This window comes from Anarrhichthys ocellatus, unplaced genomic scaffold (genome assembly GCF_004355925.1).
Source record: "Anarrhichthys ocellatus isolate YVR2014 unplaced genomic scaffold, GSC_Weel_1.0 scaffold26, whole genome shotgun sequence".
Lineage (NCBI taxonomy): Eukaryota > Metazoa > Chordata > Actinopteri > Perciformes > Anarhichadidae > Anarrhichthys > Anarrhichthys ocellatus.
Genome location: NW_022280056.1, coordinates 427,401 through 444,929, shown reverse-complemented (window position 1 = coordinate 444,929; position 17,529 = coordinate 427,401). Strand labels below are relative to the sequence as shown.

Genomic DNA, 17,529 nt, shown 5'->3' with positions numbered 1-17,529 from the left:
AGAAATAAAATTACTATCTGCATCATCTGAAGTCTGGTTGTGCAGCATTACTTCTTAATTCCCGAATAACTGTAGCGGCAGAAAAAGAACAAATGAAGGAGACAAAAGAGTTGAGACGTGCTCAATTCAATGTTTTATTACAGGCATTTTTATTCATATTCAATGGGTGTATTTGAGGAATGGCTATAAGTCAAACTGGTCATCGTTGTTTCTAATCTTCACGATTTATTACAGAATATTTGCTTTAAACTGTGAAATTGTCGATGCATTATGCAAAACTGTTACAATGCTAAGCCTTCCAAATAACTTTCAATAAAATGAATTTGGAATCCGCAGAGATATTTATCAAAAGGCTGGTATTTCATGGCTCATTTGTCTTCCTACATACCACTCACTGGTCGGAGGCTCATTAAAGAGTCGTGCTGGGATGTTAGAGATGAGTGCCTGTAGTGGTGCACAGTCTGTGTCTGAAACCAATTAAAGTACATTGATATAACTGAAGATCAGTAATTATTCATGCAAGTTATATAAGTCAGGTGTTTGTATAATGCTGCATTTGACAGTTTTCTGGTGGGAAAATGCTGCCAGTAAAGATCAAATAAGTGAAGCTTTGAAGCCAGTGTCACTTCGGGTGTCCCGACACTTTGTAACATTTTTTATTCTTGTCATTGACAAGCAGCCACATGTCACCGTGCTGCAGACTGCAAAGGCAGCTCAGGCTTGCCATTATGTCAAATACTCTTTTGTCCTTCATATGCTGAGTAAAGGTTAGATTTAGTAAGTCCACCTGCTGCATGTCCTCCGTCTTTAATTGCTTGAGCTCTCACAGATCCAGGACATTAATTCGACATAACCTTGTGCAACCTGCTCAGAGCAGCACGGCACCGAGGGTTTACGTCCTCTTCTTCATCGACCACCGGCTGAAACACTCGATTGTGCAATCGAGCATCAACACATTAAGCGCACGTGTGCACAACTTTTAACCTCTGACCTCCTTTTCCAGAGATGCGGGCTTTGGCTAAGGTAACCCAATCCTCACACAAACAGTCAGCCGTGGTACTCCCACTCCCCTCTGTGCTAAGTCTGAGTCCGAGTGCTCTCACTGAGTCCCGGACAGCTGCTGCGTCTGTTTACTGCCTTTGCCTCTTTGCAGGGCGGCGCTCTCCGTGCTCGGCTAATGTCAGCAGCAGTGTCTCCCAACGGGGACGCTTTTGCTCCCCCATGTCTGCTGGACGGCTTATAATTATCCTAAACAGTCTATAAAAGCCTTGAACCTTCTCATGGGACTGTTTATTCAAAGCTGTACTGGAAGCCTTTTTTAACTCTGGGTTACATGGGTCACTGGAAGATATTCGAGTGTAAAGTGTTTATGAGGGGATATGTGCAGTCTAGAGGTGCATGGGTTCAAACGCTCTGCCGTGTCTTATGCCAACATTTAGACACGGCCTGAGCAGTTCTATGTCTCTTGGAACAAAAGACTAATTTACACTTACCCAGAGTTCATCCACCCCCAGCAGTCTGCACCTGTTATCTACATGACAGCTATGATATTAATGATTTAAAACATGTTTAACACCTACATTTGACCTCAGACCCAGATGAACTGAACAAAGGTTTATGCTTTATTTGAGATCATGTACATAGAATTTAATCCAATTATATCGAGCTGCTGTCTGATGGAACCACTGTAACCACAGCTCTCCAGAGGAACAGAAACAAGTCTGGACAAAAAAAACACTTAACCACTAAAACCAAATCTTAATCTGGGAGAAAAGGACGTATATTACTTAAATATCATGGCGTTAAAAATATATCTATTCATTCCGTTTAGTAATGAATCTGGAGCAATTCCCGTGGAAACTATGTGCTCGTGACTCGGGGGGGGGGTTCAACAGGTTAACAGTCTAGAGGCATGGGAACCATGAGGGGCCACGCCATGTATTTTAGGACCAGGAGGCAGTTGGACTGTATCAACAGCAAACGGCTCAGTTTACTTTTGGTTGGCTTGTCTAATGTGCTCATCCTTTTGTGAATTCACCTGATGCCAACTGGTTTTATAGTCTACGTGCGCGCGAGGGTCCACTGAGAACATATTGCTCAATAAAAATGCTTTTGCTGTGTTAGCTGCTATTTCATTTACATGACAACGCAAATGTTAGAGGAAGAATTGATTTGCTTTTCTCAAATACACTGTCTTAGAGTCCCTGGTGTCTGTAATGTTATTTGTTTCCATCCAAGATGATATTAAAAAGTAATGCTTCTTATATACGAAGCATTATTATTGAATTGTGCTCAAACATTACATACTGTAACCTTAATATTTTCATTGTGTTGCTGTTGTATCAGTTGGAAGTTAAACTATATAAGTCACCTGGTGTAACTTCACTATGCTGATTTCACAATTGGTAATAAACAGAAGGCCGTGAATATGAAGAACTTCCAGCTGCATCAAATACTTATAATATTTAATCCCATTTCTTCCATGAGGGTACAATCCAAGATCTTCTATTAAAGATCTGTTACAAATCTAATTATTGTGATGTCTCATAGCTATTCTAGTTTTAAATGTTGAGACCAATGGGTGGCCTCCGGTTCGAAAAGTGAAGGATTTTTCTTTTCTTTTATTTTCTTTTTTTTATCCTGCAAATGTTACATTTTTTTTAGGTTTGTTAATTTCGTTATAAGCATCTAGCCAAAATTAGCATCCCAATCGATATCACAGTTCATGTAAATCACAGATGTACCTCGCTAACCTCGCTAACTAGTGCTAGCATTAGCTGGTAACTTGTGTTATTGTTGCCCTGCCGGGCCTCGCTCCTCACCAGCTCCTCCACCTTCTCTTCCAAATATGATCACTTCTGGCTCCAAAGAATAAGATGGTGACGGACAAAATTCAAAATGGTGACGGCCAGAATGCCAAACTCAAGGCTCAAACGATCCACAAACTGGTGGGTGACGTCACAGTTACCACGTCCACCTCTTTTATAAGTCTATGGTTGAGACTGAATATCAGGGTAATTTAAACTTTAAGTTTCTACAGATGGTTCCATCTCCACAGCTGCAGGCATCACGATGTCTCTCTTTCTCGCTGAACGACAGACTCGCTCCAAATTTAGATTCCAGACCCTTTTTCTGAGCGCACTGGTCGTATTGTAACCAGATGTGAGAAAATGGGACCAGAACAGGAGATGTTTTTGTAAAGGTTTTCTAGACACTTTGTTCTTTACTTCTATTTAAAATTCCTGCTAAGAGTCCCAACAAAGCTGTGAAGCTACAGTTTGTTGAAGCACACGATTATTCAAATGTATGACTTGTGTTACACTGACCGTTTTAGACAACAATGTTTATGAGGATGGCAGCCTGCATTCAAAACATGCTAAACACAGACAGGATGCTTCACAGCTCTTATTTTTAGGCAATGTAGTCACCAACCTGCCTCCTACCTGCTGCCCGCGAGTCAGTTGGGTGTTATTAAGGAATGCATAGCTGGCTTTTTTGTAACATGTATTGCCCACTGATAAGCCTCTGTGACAAGTCGCCATTAAAATTGCCATTCTATTGGCTTCAGCTCCATGTTTCCTGAACAGTTTGTCCCGGAATACTTGGCCACATGGAGCAGAGAAACTCTCTGTCACACTCACTCAGGGTAGTGATGCAAATGGATCACTGGTGGCACCAACTGACAGATTGTTTACACCATTTTGTTGATTATAAGTCAGAAGATGTAATTTGAGTTCCGGTTGTCTTTGACCTAAAAGATTTAACGACACAAAAACACTTTCTGTGAATGAATGTTAGATGAGGTGCCATAATATCAGGACTAGAATCTCAGATATCAATAGTGATGCTCCTTATGATGAACAGCAGTTAATGTGTCATGTAGGGCGAACGCATCATTGATAGGCAGCTTGTGATGGAGCTTGTTTGTAGCAGAGGCTCGACCAGCACAGACAATGTGAGACGGTTTAAAGATTAATGTTGTTGATGTTCCTGTTGGAGCAAAGTTCCACATTACCAGCAGGTCATTGTGCATTTATTTTAGTGAAACATTTATTGTGAAAATCTGTCCCACAGAAATATGTTTATGACCAGAGAGAAAAAAAATCATATGACGCACAGCCTATGAGGAAGAGGAACGGGAACGTATAGATAAGTAAAAAATAATAATAAAATACAATACAATAATTTTGAAGAACGTTTTAAGAAGAGATTCATAAGGAGTGTTCGATTAAGGAGACATTTAAAGCAGCATATAATTAAGCAGCAGAGAAGCAAAGAGTGCATGCATCAAGTGTTCATGTCTAAAATGTGATATCATTTCTTCTTTACTTTCACAGGCTGCAGCTATCGTTGAGGGCATGTCCTCTCTATTTTTCACTTTATTCTCAGGGAATGTGAGATTTTTAAAAGCCTGTGGGGAGTTTACATTCTGTCATTAAAATTGAACACTCGGTGGATTTTTTTATGAGCTGATTCCTGCACTTTCTGGTCGCACTATACTTAAATCTGAATTATTTCAAACCAACAGACAATATAGAGAGACTTTGAGTCCTCGCAGCCTAAAGAGAGCGTAGCAACACAATCTAAATGCTTTAGATGTTAGGAATAAAACAATATAACTAAACAGGTACCTGAGTACGTGTCTTACAAGCTAATACAATTTTTTAGAAATGCACATTTTATTGTTGGTGTCTGGTCAAAACCGCACCATAAGAAGAGCGACTATATTGCTGAATAAAGTGGTCCCTGAGCCACTGATCACAGAGATATGATTGTGTTAAAGCTTTTAATAAAGTAAACATCCTTAAAATCCTGACTTGGGACCTTGTTGACGAACTGAAAAAGTCACATTGAGAAATCTGATGACACCACGTAGACGTGTGACTTCATCCCTGTTCTGTCAATGACTGTTGTTGCCAACATTGTCCTTGGCGATGCTCCACACACCTGGATGTTTTTTTAACTCTGACTTCTTGGTAATTTGACGGATTATGCACACGGGGCAGCCTGGGAGTATGTGTAACGCCAGAGACCTCTCTCTGGCGTTTATCCAACACCGGGCTGTAACAAACAAACATTTGCCACACGCTGAGGTTCTCTTTTCTCCTGGTGAGATAGTCTCTCTGGAGAGGAGTGAAGGGAAGCTGGAGGGAGTATTGCATCTGCACCCCCACAATACCATATAAGAGACTTTGAAACCTAATAGCTGTTGCTAAAAGTCTCTTCCTCAAGCTGTGAACATTCAAATCCTCCCACTTCAATTTGTCTTTAATTTGTTTTGAGACCAGTGCAGGGAGGTGACTAATAATAATTTGTATTGGCATTTAGAACTGGGGTCAACTCTTAAGCAGAAATGAATTGAACATTTCCTGCTGGGATAGCCTGAGTCACGTGATCTCCCTCCTCTGGCTGCGTTAACCGGTCCTGAACAGTGCATGATAATGTGAAAGTCCTTTGTGTTCTCAATTCTGAAATAAAGTTATCTGCAGGTAGTAATGTGGAATATCCTGCAATGCATTAGAATAGCTGCTAATATCGACAGTGGAGATCCAGTTCTGGAGCAAGGTCACATCTTAAGTGGTGGGAGTTGTGGTCAGAAACACAAACCTGAAGATAGCAGCTAGGTTATTTCCTCTGTTACATTGGCAGCATCTGTGAAATGCCCAAGACCTCTTCCAAAGTATTAGTAAACCAGTTAAAACCAGCTCTGCCCGTCCTAGGAGTCTGTCCAGTTGAGAGACAGCTGGAGCCACCAGCACAGCGTTATACAGCAGCATTAACACGTTGTGTAGAACAGATAACAACCTGTGTTATTCTACATTTTGAATATCAAGTTTACAAAATCAGGAGAGCAGTACCATTTCTGTTTTAGAGAAAAGCAACATTCTGCTCGCTGTGCGTCAATGTTATTTAGGCAGTCAAAGGTTCAGTGTTGTAAATAGCTGCGTTTCTGGCAACTGTGTGACTTCTCAGCGGCATCTGAAGGGAGGGGTTACATTTAGGGGCTTCATGACTACACTCCCATACATAACCTCCTCAGTGAGAGGACGTTTATGATGTATCTGGTTATGATGCAAAGGGCAGCCATAGAGTGTCACATGACGGACCTGCGGGTCAAAGGAGAACCATTACTCAAAGATCTCCACTTTATTCTAAAAGTTAAAGAAAATGTGTTTTTCAAATCAACTTCTAACGACTCTGGTCTACTAAGGTTATATTGCACCATCAGGTATGACGTAAGCAGACAAATCAACAACACACGCCAATATTAAACCACGTGCTATTGCTGTTTGCTGTTGTTTATCTGTCCTGCAAAACATCTCTGACGTTAATACAACCAAAACCACTGAAAATTGGCCTACATAACTGCTTCTAATGACCCCAAAAAACATAAATAACTGGGCTGTGCATTTGAGTTACAGTCTCCCTCTTCTGTCAATTTAACTTCAATATCATGCATGACTGTTTATTTGGGAAGATGTCGGTCTCAAGCAAGACTCAAAGGGAACATTTTGGTTGTCAACATTTTTTATGAGGGGTGGGTGCCGTGTCAGTGGACATGTGACTGTACAGAGGTGGGTGGAGCCCAACAGAGGCCACTCATTTCTAAGCTGAAGTCACTGGATATTAGGCCCTAAAATAGCCCTACAGAGGGTATAAAGGGGTCCTCTCCCACTTTCCCCATCAGACAACGATTCTGTGCAACAGCAAACACATTGTGCAAAAGATCAATTAGAATTCAGATGGGAAAAATTCACAGCAGACGAGAAAAAGAGGACCGTCCAAGCTAAAGAAGGGGATTGGATCACAGTGAAGCAAAGGATTTGAGAGGTGTTTGTATTGTGCAGAAACACCAGGAGATACACCAGCTGGGAATCAAAGGGATAAGAAGCAAGCGAGGAGAGGACAAAAAGGACACAGAGCAAAGGATACTGCTCTTTTCTGTGGATTGGTGTGTTCTCTTGGGTTTCTCACTTCCCCCCTCCCGGGCTTACAGCAGAGGGGGAGGCAGAGTCGCAACCATCGCAGGGATGAAGTACAGCTACCATGTGCCGGTGTCAACGTACACACGCAGCTCACAGTACACGCCGACATCCCACACACCTAGCTATTTATCAGCATCACATTACACCCCAACTACACCGCACTACACATCCGCATACACCTCTCCAACAAAGTACACCCCGACACAGTACAGCACGGCGCATTACACCCCCTCACAATACACATCCACTTACAAGGCCGCATCGACATACATCCCCTCGTACAGCAAAGGGTCACGGTACAGTTCAACAAATCGCACACAAGCACAGGAAAACCCTGCACCGGTAGCACCTGTAACACCTGCCGCGCCCGCAAAGAGAACTGTGCACTTCCCCAATGACATCATCTTCCAGGATATTGTTAGACGAGGTGATTTGGAGCAAATCGGTCGCTTCATGAGAGCGAGGAAGGTTCGTGTGGATACAATCTTCCACTCGGGTATGTCTCCACAGCTTTTCCTTTCTTGTTACATTGCCAAGCAATTTTTAAATTTGATTTGACCTTAGAAATATTACCAGCCGATGAGGAACTGACTGCATTGCTGCAGCAGAGGACTGACATGTAGTCTTATGTGCAGGTATGGCAGCGCTTCATGAAGCCGTGCTAACGGGAAACATGGAGGTGGTGAAGTTGCTGGTGAAATATAGCGCTGATGTTCACCAGAGAGACGAAGACGGCTGGACACCGCTACACATGGCCTGCAGCGACGGCTACCCGGAAATTGCCAGGTGACCTTTTAACCTTTTACCCTTGAAAACTGACCGCACAGAATCAAACATGAAAGACTTCATCATCTGCTGATAAATTGTCTTTAATTATTATATTGAACAGATATCGGCATTTAAAACCACTGTGAACTTTTGCACATTTTCTATGAAATGAGAATGCTTCAAATATTCCTTTAGAGATTAAGAGGTCATCTAATCACAATTACCTTACTGAGACAAAGTTTATCTGGATATGACGGCTCTGAACATTGACATCAGGGAATAAAAAAGACATTTGAAACAATGACATAATTCATCACAATATACAAAAAAAAGAGAGGATGATCATTGGATAGGAGAGAATTTAAATGTCAAAATATGAGGGAGGATGTTTTGTGTTGAATTATATCCATAAGAAGTAATTTGGGAACTGATCCTCAAAACATGAAGCTACAATACTAATACCACTGAATTTTGACAGTTCCAGTTATTATGAGCCATTGAAGAAGATCAGTTGCAGTAATAATAAACTATTCTATGTTTTTTTAATATATCTGAGAACCTCTGGTTGACAACGCTGTGCTTCATTCTCCCCTCAGTTATCTGCTGTTGATGGGCGCCAGCACAGAGGCCGAGAATGAAAGCGGAGAAAAGCCTGCAGACCTCATCGACCCGGACAACAAAGAGCTGGTCAAACTGTTCGAGATGGGCTGTGTGGGATCGGGCACCAAAAGGACCCAAGACAAAGCAGCAACCAAGACAGAAGGCTGAGCAGCCACTTGGAAAAGAAAGAAAAACACATTTGACAGTGTTAAACAGTGCAATACCAAAGAAACTTGTAAAGGGGGGCATAGTGCGGGTTTAAGACCATGTCACTGACCCTGTAATGCAAGATGGTGGTTCTGTGTGTAACTTTAAAAAGTTATTTTTTAAGATGCAGCCTTAAAGCAATACACTGTGAGGCTGTATTTCTTTTCTTTATTTCGCGTATTTATCATATACTGCAAGTGTCTATGCAGCAAATGTTAATCTGCTTTCTCCCTGTCTTCACTCTCAGTTCATGTAATATAATACTAACAATGTGTCACTGTGGTCCAGAATCAATTGATTTCAAAAGGAAATACGATTGATCTGATCATGGCATTTTGGTTTAAGTATTTTAAGTAGCTGGTAGCGCCCTGCAGACTGTATTTTTTTCAAACTATTATTATAATGTGTATTAAATTTAGAACATGTTGTAAATGCCCAAAATGTTTGTGTTCTATAGTCTGAGCTATCTATCCTTGCTGCTGGGCAGAAGAGGATCAGCTGAATGAATAATTGATACTTCATTGATGGTCAGAAATAAAATAAAACAATTAAAATAAAATTAAGTGTATGCTGTTTGAGCACTTTGCCTGCTGCAGTATTCCCCCTGGTGTATTGCTGTTTATTGCAAATGTCAGCAAGGAAAGTCTTATCATTTTCTCCTCAATAATTATTTTTGTACCTTTTCATAAATAAAGAAACATTTTATAAATATGGTTGAGTTGCTGTTGTGCAGTCTGTCTAACAAAACGTAAAATGTATCAAAGAACTATATTTTCACCAGCATGTCTTCAGGCTGAAGTTTAAAGCATCTTTAGAGCAAAGGTTACAGCGGATATAATTATTATTATTTTTATTGTTATTATTGTTGTTGTTGTTAATGATGTTGTTGTTGATGTTTATAATATCATACATACATTAGTATTATTATTATATTATTATCATTATTGTTGTTGTTTATGATGTTTATAATACAATACGTACATTATTATTATATTACTATCATTGTTGTTGTTGTTGTTGTTGATGTTTGTAGTATCACAGGTACAGTCTCGTTGTGGAAGCCCTTTCACTTCCGTTCTGTTTTCCCGGAAATGATTGGTTGGCATTGGCAACGTTTTAGCAGGTCTAACGGCGTACTCAGTCTCTGAATAAAGAAACCGAAAGGAAGGGTTGTAAAAAAAGGTTTGTTGAATATCTTAAAACGGTGTCCTTTACTGTACACGTTGACAATGTTCTAAGTGCGTTAAGTGCATTTCTAATAAATATTTGGGACCGGTAAACCAGCAGAAATATTAGCTGATTAAAGCTAACGTTACGACAAGACAATGTAAATCGCCCGGCTAGCTAGCTAGCTGGCTAAAGTTAGCTGAAATCATTTTGTCAGCACATCTACAGTCAGCTGTCCGGGACACAGCTATAGGGGGGCACGAATCCCAATAAGCAGAAACGATTTGAGAGGCAATAAAGAGTCTTGTCCACGGGGATGTGACCGGTGGTTAACGCACCGGGTTAGTCTCTGTAGCCTGATGCTAACACCACTGAAGCTACTGGAGCAAGAACGTAAACAAAAGCCTCTTTGGTTTGCTATCGTCACTGTTTGTATTGTTTCCATACGCACAGCGTCTCGTAGATGTATATAAATTAGTTAACGTTAGAAACTGTGAGTTAACAACACAACAAATTAACCTGATTTATGAGAACTTTTCAGATGATATAGTGTGTTAGCCGTCTAACCAGCACTTTAACTAGTTTACTGTTTCTAAAAGTTAGTTTTGATGTACATGTAGATCTGTGTTGTTTCATTTAGAGAGAGTTCTTGGATCTTGTACCGATGCTATATTTGTTGTTTGTTGTTAGAATTCAGCTGAGGACTTCTGAACCTTTTTATTCTTCAAATCTACTCACCATAGAGGAGCAAGGAGCGAGTACAGACTGCAAACAGAATGACCAGGTTTGTAACAAGTTAATGCACTGAAGTATATATATATATATATATATATATATATATATATATATATATATATATATATAATGCACAAGTACAACTAGACCAGCGTTAATAGTGTTTATTAAAATGTAATAACATTTGATTTTAAGTATGTACTGCTTCGGGCTTGAAGAATATTATTAGACTTTAAGGAAATGAATGTCTATTTATGCTGCTGATTTAGCTGTTATTATGTTTGTGAAGCTCATCTGCTCCCAGGATGGTGAATAGTTACAAGCGGACTTCAAGCCCCCGATCCCCGACAAACAGTGGGGAGCTTTTCACCCCAGCACACGAGGAGAATGTGCGCTTTATTCATGATAGTAAGTACACCTTCTAACATTGATGTGTTGAATTACTTTGAAAATACTCGTAAGTATTTCATTTTACTATTGCGGATCACTCATCTTTTCGTGTTCCAAAACTACAAAGAGTAATTATTAATGTAAAAGCTCAAGAGTAAACCAATCACGACATAAAGAGCTCAATACAAGCGTGTTAAAAGGATCATACTAAAGTGTGTTTCTGGATTCAGTATATTGTTCAGGTCACATCTCTTTAATCTGATCACCTAATGTGCAGCATGTAAACACAATGTTTACTCTTCTGTTTATCTTGCACGAACATTGCCAGTTCAACTGGTTCGTGTAATTTCAGTTCATATTGCTTGAATCTAGAAGTATACTGTTAGCTCTTTAAATTTCAAAGGTGCCCTATGGAGTTTTCTTGTGTTACTCACCAAAGCTCATCACTATGCTCATTGTGTCATTAAATGAGATTTCATCGTGTGTATCTTTGAGGTCTAACTGACGTGTCAAATGCATTTCCTGCCTCAAAAAACATTTGTATCTTGGTGTGTTACTGCCACTTGTAGATCAGTCAAATAATGTGAAACCATTAACTGTCGTGTCACCTGTTTGTGCACGCTTGCACGCACAAGATAAATAAAACAGGGACCTACTCAATAAAACACTTCATAGTGCTTCTATAGGTTAAAACCTCCACAGGGAACCTTGAAGTCCTGAGAACAGTATGCAACGAGGTAGGTCAGACAGTTCGGACAGCGATCGTGTCGAGCTAATGACTACAGACCATTCCTCAGATTTATTTCTAAGGATCACTTCAATCATCATCGTTAAAAGTATAAATAGTGCTACATTATCTGAACCAGACAACTTAATTGCCCACTTTGAGTACATATATACTGGCACTGAAGCACTTATGTACTGTGAATAGTACTAAAGAATTAGTTTTACATTTCTAAACTTCTTATTTACCTTGAGTCGGTCTTGTCATGTCATTACTAACAAGTCTGCATAACATTTCCTAAATGTAACAAAAGCATTGTTGTCTTTGCTCTTTCCCAGCCTGGCAGTGTGTTCTCCGAGACATCAGGTCAACACAGAATAGTGAACGTAATGACCGTGGACCACAGGAGTACGTGGAGAAGAACCCAAACCCTAACCTACATTGTAAGTAACAGTGTCACTTAGTGGTGAAGTGGATTTTATTTAGTATGTCACACTAAAGGATTATTTAATCAATCACAGGTCAGCTAACAACTTGTTTCTGTCTGCTCTTGCAGCTTTCACACCAGTGGACCTAAGCGACCTTAAGAAACGCAACACACAGGACTCCAAGAAGTCCTAGTCTTTCTCACGACGGTCCGGTTGCTTCTTTCCACCCATTATCCTCGAGAACTTTTCCTCCATCAGCCAGAAAGTCAGCCCTGTTGGCCAGTCTAGCACAGAATGCCAATCTCATTTCTCAACTCTGGACCATAGCAATGCCTGTCTCTTTCTTTACCCTCTGCCACTGACCACGAAGAAAGGAACCAGGATTCCAGGGAGCACAGATCCTCTCGTCTCTTGGTTCATGTTTTTTCAAGTCACTAAATTTTCATACGTACATTCTTTATGTGGATGGGACTGATGCAGACTTTCATCAAAATTTGCTGACATCTGATGCTGAGGTACAAACTGTCAACACTCCACAGGACGCAAAAGACTGCAGTCTTAAACATAAACCTTTTCTTTACTACTGCTACTTATATGACTTTGGAGGAAAATGTGAAAGGGCTGACTTCTTTTTTTTGTTTGTTTTTGTTCTGGAAGGTAGTATGATCAGTAAATTGTAGAAGTAATGGAATCGTCACATTAAGGTATACACTTTATGGGCAAGTTTTGGACGCCAAATGCAACATAGAAGGCCAACGTTTTTATTATATATTTTCTTGCCCTCAAATGGACTTTACTAAGTAGAGACCTCCCCGAGTATGCTGCCCTTGGTTAACCCCCCTAAGCCTTGAAACAAAATGTTGAATAAAAGACTTTTACAGTACTTCTGCTTGTATTGATCCTACATAAATATTGACCATGGAAAAGGGAAAATAAGTTAAACTTATTTGTTAAAGCCAGATAATTAGAAGCGAGTATGCTTTATCATGGTTAGATTAATTGATTAATCATTTGGTTCTTAACTTATCAGACAATAAACAATTTCTTTGAACCACATTTGATGTTAAATTTGCTTGTTTTGTGTGACAGGTATTTAGTTTAAAGTCATGGAAGGCTGAGAAAGCCAACAGGTATTCATATTTAGGAGGCTTGAACCAGTAAAATGTTGACATTTCAGTTTAAAAAAGGATACTTGATTTATCAATGAACAACATCGTTGCAGGTTGATTTTCTGCCAATTGGCTTTGCTCTGTGAAGTATGAGTTTTTGAGGGAGTGTTCAGCAACGCGTATTACGTGATGACGTAGTGTTTACGTGCGCTACGTACCGAACCAGCTTGTCTATATACAGTCGACACTCCTGTATTGTGTATCGTCGTCAGAGCAGAGAGAGCTGAGCTGTGAAGAGACAAAGGAGCAGAACCAGTCGAGTCTAGGGTGTATTTTTTATATTTCGTTGACAGTTTAGCATTATACGAGCAGCAGCATAATGGCCGATAAAATGGATATGTCTCTAGACGACATTATCAAGCAGAACAGGCAGCAGAGAGGTGGAGGCCGCGGTGGTGGAAGAGGCCGAGGCCGCGGAGGCTCCGGCGGCGGACGAGGAGGCCCCGGGCGTCTCGGAGTCAGCGGCGGAGGGTTTGGAGGCCGAGGAGGATCCGGGCCCATGAGGAGCCGACAGAACCTGAGCCGCGCTAGAGGCAGACCAACGCCTTACAGCAGGGTAAATTAAGAGGAATGGGCAGAAAAAAGGAGCAAACCGTCGGCAGACCTGAAAATGCCTGGTTAACGTCCTTCTATTCTCCATAGCTAGCCAGCGTGCTAGTAAAGCGAATAAAATGTTCGCTCTAACCGCCGAGTGTCCCTCGCGGATGCTCTATGGTTTGCGGTTAATGGCATTAATGGAAGTTTATTGCATAGTGTGTCCCTTCTTCCCACAACCCGTATGTGTTACATCATTTTTTTTCCAAGAGGAGGCCCGTTGGAAGAGCGAACGTGTTGGTCACATTAGGCTAACTAGCTCAAGTTGGATCAGGAAGGCCTCGGCGACGCCATTTTGAATCCAGTATTTTTTTTTTTTTTTTTTTTTTAAATTAGAGCTAGTCGTCCAGGGTTTTTAACGGCTTTCCACTCCAACTGTCAGAATGACGGTGAAGGGAAACCACATCATCGAGAAAATTCACCCTCAAATGATTTTTTCCCACCACTTTTTGTCCGTGTACCGGTGCAGCGTCCAGGCGGCTTTTGTTCGAAGGTGGTCGGTGGGTTTCACAACAAGGCCTGTTTGTGTGGCTGTTACTTGTGGATGGATCAGTGGACTTCTACCCCCTGATAAGTGTTCATTTGAGGCACGCCCTTCACTCCTTAAGTGTGAATGAGTTTAGACGAGCCCAAACAAAGCCCCACACAAAATGGCGTGGTTTCAAAATGGACGCACAGATAATCCACGCTCTCGTAGAGGAGATGGTAGGCCCTTATCTAGTTTTCTTTTCCAAACCATCCACCCCCTCATCTTATGGACACTCCCCCTTCATGATAGCCCTTTTCGTGGCTTGGTAAAGAACTTTTGATCGTGCCAGGAAACGCGGTGCAACGCTGGAGGCAACACTGCTTCAGATGGCGACCCCCTGTGTGCCCCAAGGATTACATCTGGAGAGCCTTTGGTGGAGGCGCAGATGGCAAGAGAACAATGGGCAACATTGGTAGCTAGCCGGGGTGGGCACGGTGTTCATGGGTTAGCATAGACATTGTGGGTGGATCATTGAGTAAATGTATACAGTCTCAGCATATGTCGCTAGACCTCATTTTTTAAATTGTATACATTATAGAAGTGTTGTACAACACATTTCCTTGCTGTTATTGTTGTATTTTGTCCCGTGTATGTCCTGTCTGAACTGATTCACTTGCTTGTAGTGATGGGGTGGGCAGGGAACATTTGGGGATCCTCTTGGGGGGGAGGGGGGGGCTGAGCACCCTGTTGGAAGTGGAGCCCCTGCTTGCCCCAACACCCAGCCGTGTGGACTCTGTGAGTGACAGAGGCAAGGGATCCTGAAGTCAGCAGGTTCGTTCTCTTTCATCTGTTGCAGCCCAAACAGCTTCCAGATAAGTGGCAGCATGACATGTATGACAACGGCTTCAGTGGCTTCAGTGGTCCTGCTGGAGGTGGCGGAGGAGGAGGAGGTGTGGAAACTGGAGGGAAGCTCCTTGTCTCCAATCTGGATTTTGGGGTCTCGGATGCAGACATTCAGGTACTTGGGATTTTTTTTAATTTTTTTTTTTACTTTTTCCATTTATTTTTGTTAGTGGAGCATATTTGCTACCACGTGTGCATGATTTTAAATGGATGGGACAAAGGAATGGCTACTCAAGGCATCCTCACTTTTTTTCAGGAACTTTTTGCAGAATTTGGGACTCTGAAAAAGGCTGCAGTTCATTACGACAGATCGGGGAGAAGCCTGGGAACAGCAGATGTCCACTTTGAAAGGCGGACAGATGCCCACAAGGCCATGAAACAGTACAATGGCATCCCGCTTGATGGTATGTCTCAAACTCAAATCATATGCTTTGTATTATGGCTGCACAAATATTTTTGTTTTTATCATATTGCTGACCGTTTCAGCACTACTGCCCTTACATTGTGAGGTTCATGGTGTCTTTGTTACTTTAGGGCGGCCTATGAACATACAGCTCGTCACGTCACAGATCGACACACAGAGGCGGCCTATGCAGGGGTGAGTGCGCTCGTCTGTTGTTAAAGCAACTTGACTGTAAACCGCTGTGGACACCTTGTGTGATGGGAACTGTTGTATCAGTCTAAACAGAGGTGGTGGAGGAGGCATGAACAGAGGCCGCGGGGGCGGCTTCAGAGGCATGCAGAGAGGCCGCGGAGGACGTGGTGCAGGCGGTGTCGGGGGAAGAGGTCGGGGTGGTCGCGGTGGTACCAGCAAACAGCCTCTGTCGGCAGAGGAACTCGATGCTCAGTTAGACGCCTACAATGCCAGGGTACGTTCAGCAGTCCATGAAATGCCTCTTGTCAATTTAATAAAACAGCGGTCTTAATTGATTCTTTTGTTTTTGTTTCCAGATGGACACCACTTAAAGAATGAAGCTCCTCTGGTTTTGTAATATCTTACTGTCTGCACAGAAGGGTAGTTGTTACAAATGTGCAGCATATTTTACACATGGTTGTCTTCTGATGTGTTTGAAATTATTGTTCCAACCTCTTCTTTTAAATGCCCGACATGTTTTTTACCAGTACTTTTTGTTTTTTCTCTTCCTGACTAAAATGGTTTTGGCTGTAGGTTCATGTGGATTGGGGTTTTCCCAGTTCGTTCTTCTACCATGTAGTTAATGCCGCTTGTAATAAAACCTACAGTGCATATTAACCAAATACTGTCTCTGTTTCAATGTCTAAATCTTTGTCAGTTGTTTTTCAAATGCTGTTAAATTCAAAGACTCTTTCCAGTTTCATTGTGCTGAATTTAAAAGGGTGATTTACACTTGTGTGTTTTTTTTTTTTTTTTTGTGATTACATTTGGTAACAATATGCATGAAATCAAGCTTTCCATTTGATCTTAAGCCTCAATGTGAAGAACAGGATACATTTGCCTGTTTGTTTTTTGATCGTTTGGAATAAACATTTGTAATGTTTTTACAACAAATTTTGGAATCTACAATTCCTCAATAGATATTTTGATGAAACTAGCACAGGGTCAGCTTTTTACCCAAGACACCCAATGAAATACTGTTAAAGCAATAAAGTAACTGCTGGTTGTATCTAAGTCTATATTGCTTTACTTGAAATGGGGAATTTCCAACAGCTGAGCATTGTAGCGATGAAACTGCTTTTATAACACCATTCACGCTTTAAATGTCTACCTCATCCTCACCACTAGATGTCGTCATGATATGAGCTGAATCCTGTTGTGGTCCTCCTCGGTGGATAAAGGACTTCTGCTGTTGCCTAAAGACTGAATGTCAGCTCAAGGAGTGAGAGATATTGAGGTGGAAGTGAAATGAAAAGTGTAGGTCTGAGCGTGTCTGTGCATCACATCTCTGCGTATCCACACGTGTCTTTGACGCAACTTTTCCGGAGGGGTGTCTGAAGACATGAAGGCACCACTGTTTAAATCAACAAATACTGTTTCCGGTTACGTTTTCATGATTGAAACTTAAAGCTTTTTATATTTGATACGGAAAGCATCATTAGTTTGTATTTGTGTCGGCACATCATCACACAGTGGTTTTATTTACGGGTGAGTGAACACAATAACCGGAACACCTGACTTTAGCCCTAAAGTATTAAGATATTGACTTTAGTGACATAATACCTCAATGTAAAAATAATAGTTAAAAGTCCAGCTTTACATTTCTTAAAATGTCAAGTTAATTATTTAGACTACTTTCATTGCGTGTACGTTGAGTACAGACTTTAAAATATGCTTTTATTTTGAAGGCAGTACACCGGATGTTGTCTCACCTTAAAAGCGGGAAGTGGCTTCAATTTTCTTCCACCGCTTCAC

The 17,529-nt window shown here is 41.2% G+C and overlaps 3 protein-coding genes across 3 annotated transcripts; all 3 read left to right on the top strand.

The window, feature by feature from the left end:
• The first annotated feature begins 6,714 nt into the window (after nt 1–6,714).
• ppp1r27a (protein phosphatase 1, regulatory subunit 27a) lies at nt 6,715–9,239 on the top strand. The gene is made up of 3 exons (XM_031862353.1): nt 6,715–7,482; nt 7,622–7,772; nt 8,351–9,239. Exons 1-3 carry the CDS (start codon nt 7,032–7,034, stop codon nt 8,520–8,522), a joined length of 774 nt encoding a protein of 257 aa, XP_031718213.1. The 5' UTR covers nt 6,715–7,031; the 3' UTR covers nt 8,523–9,239.
• A 415-nt stretch (nt 9,240–9,654) lies between these two features.
• mcrip1 (MAPK regulated corepressor interacting protein 1) lies at nt 9,655–12,888 on the top strand. The gene is made up of 5 exons (XM_031861933.1): nt 9,655–9,743; nt 10,419–10,512; nt 10,753–10,871; nt 11,916–12,020; nt 12,134–12,888. The coding sequence occupies exons 2-5, from the start codon at nt 10,505–10,507 to the stop codon at nt 12,196–12,198; spliced, it is 297 nt and encodes a 98-aa protein (XP_031717793.1). The 5' UTR covers nt 9,655–9,743; nt 10,419–10,504; the 3' UTR covers nt 12,199–12,888.
• A 442-nt stretch (nt 12,889–13,330) lies between these two features.
• On the top strand, nt 13,331–16,783 carry alyref (Aly/REF export factor). The gene is made up of 6 exons (XM_031861930.1): nt 13,331–13,730; nt 15,094–15,255; nt 15,397–15,544; nt 15,675–15,738; nt 15,820–16,009; nt 16,092–16,783. Exons 1-6 carry the CDS (start codon nt 13,494–13,496, stop codon nt 16,104–16,106), a joined length of 816 nt encoding a protein of 271 aa, XP_031717790.1. The 5' UTR covers nt 13,331–13,493; the 3' UTR covers nt 16,107–16,783.
• The last annotated feature ends 746 nt before the right edge of the window (nt 16,784–17,529 follow it).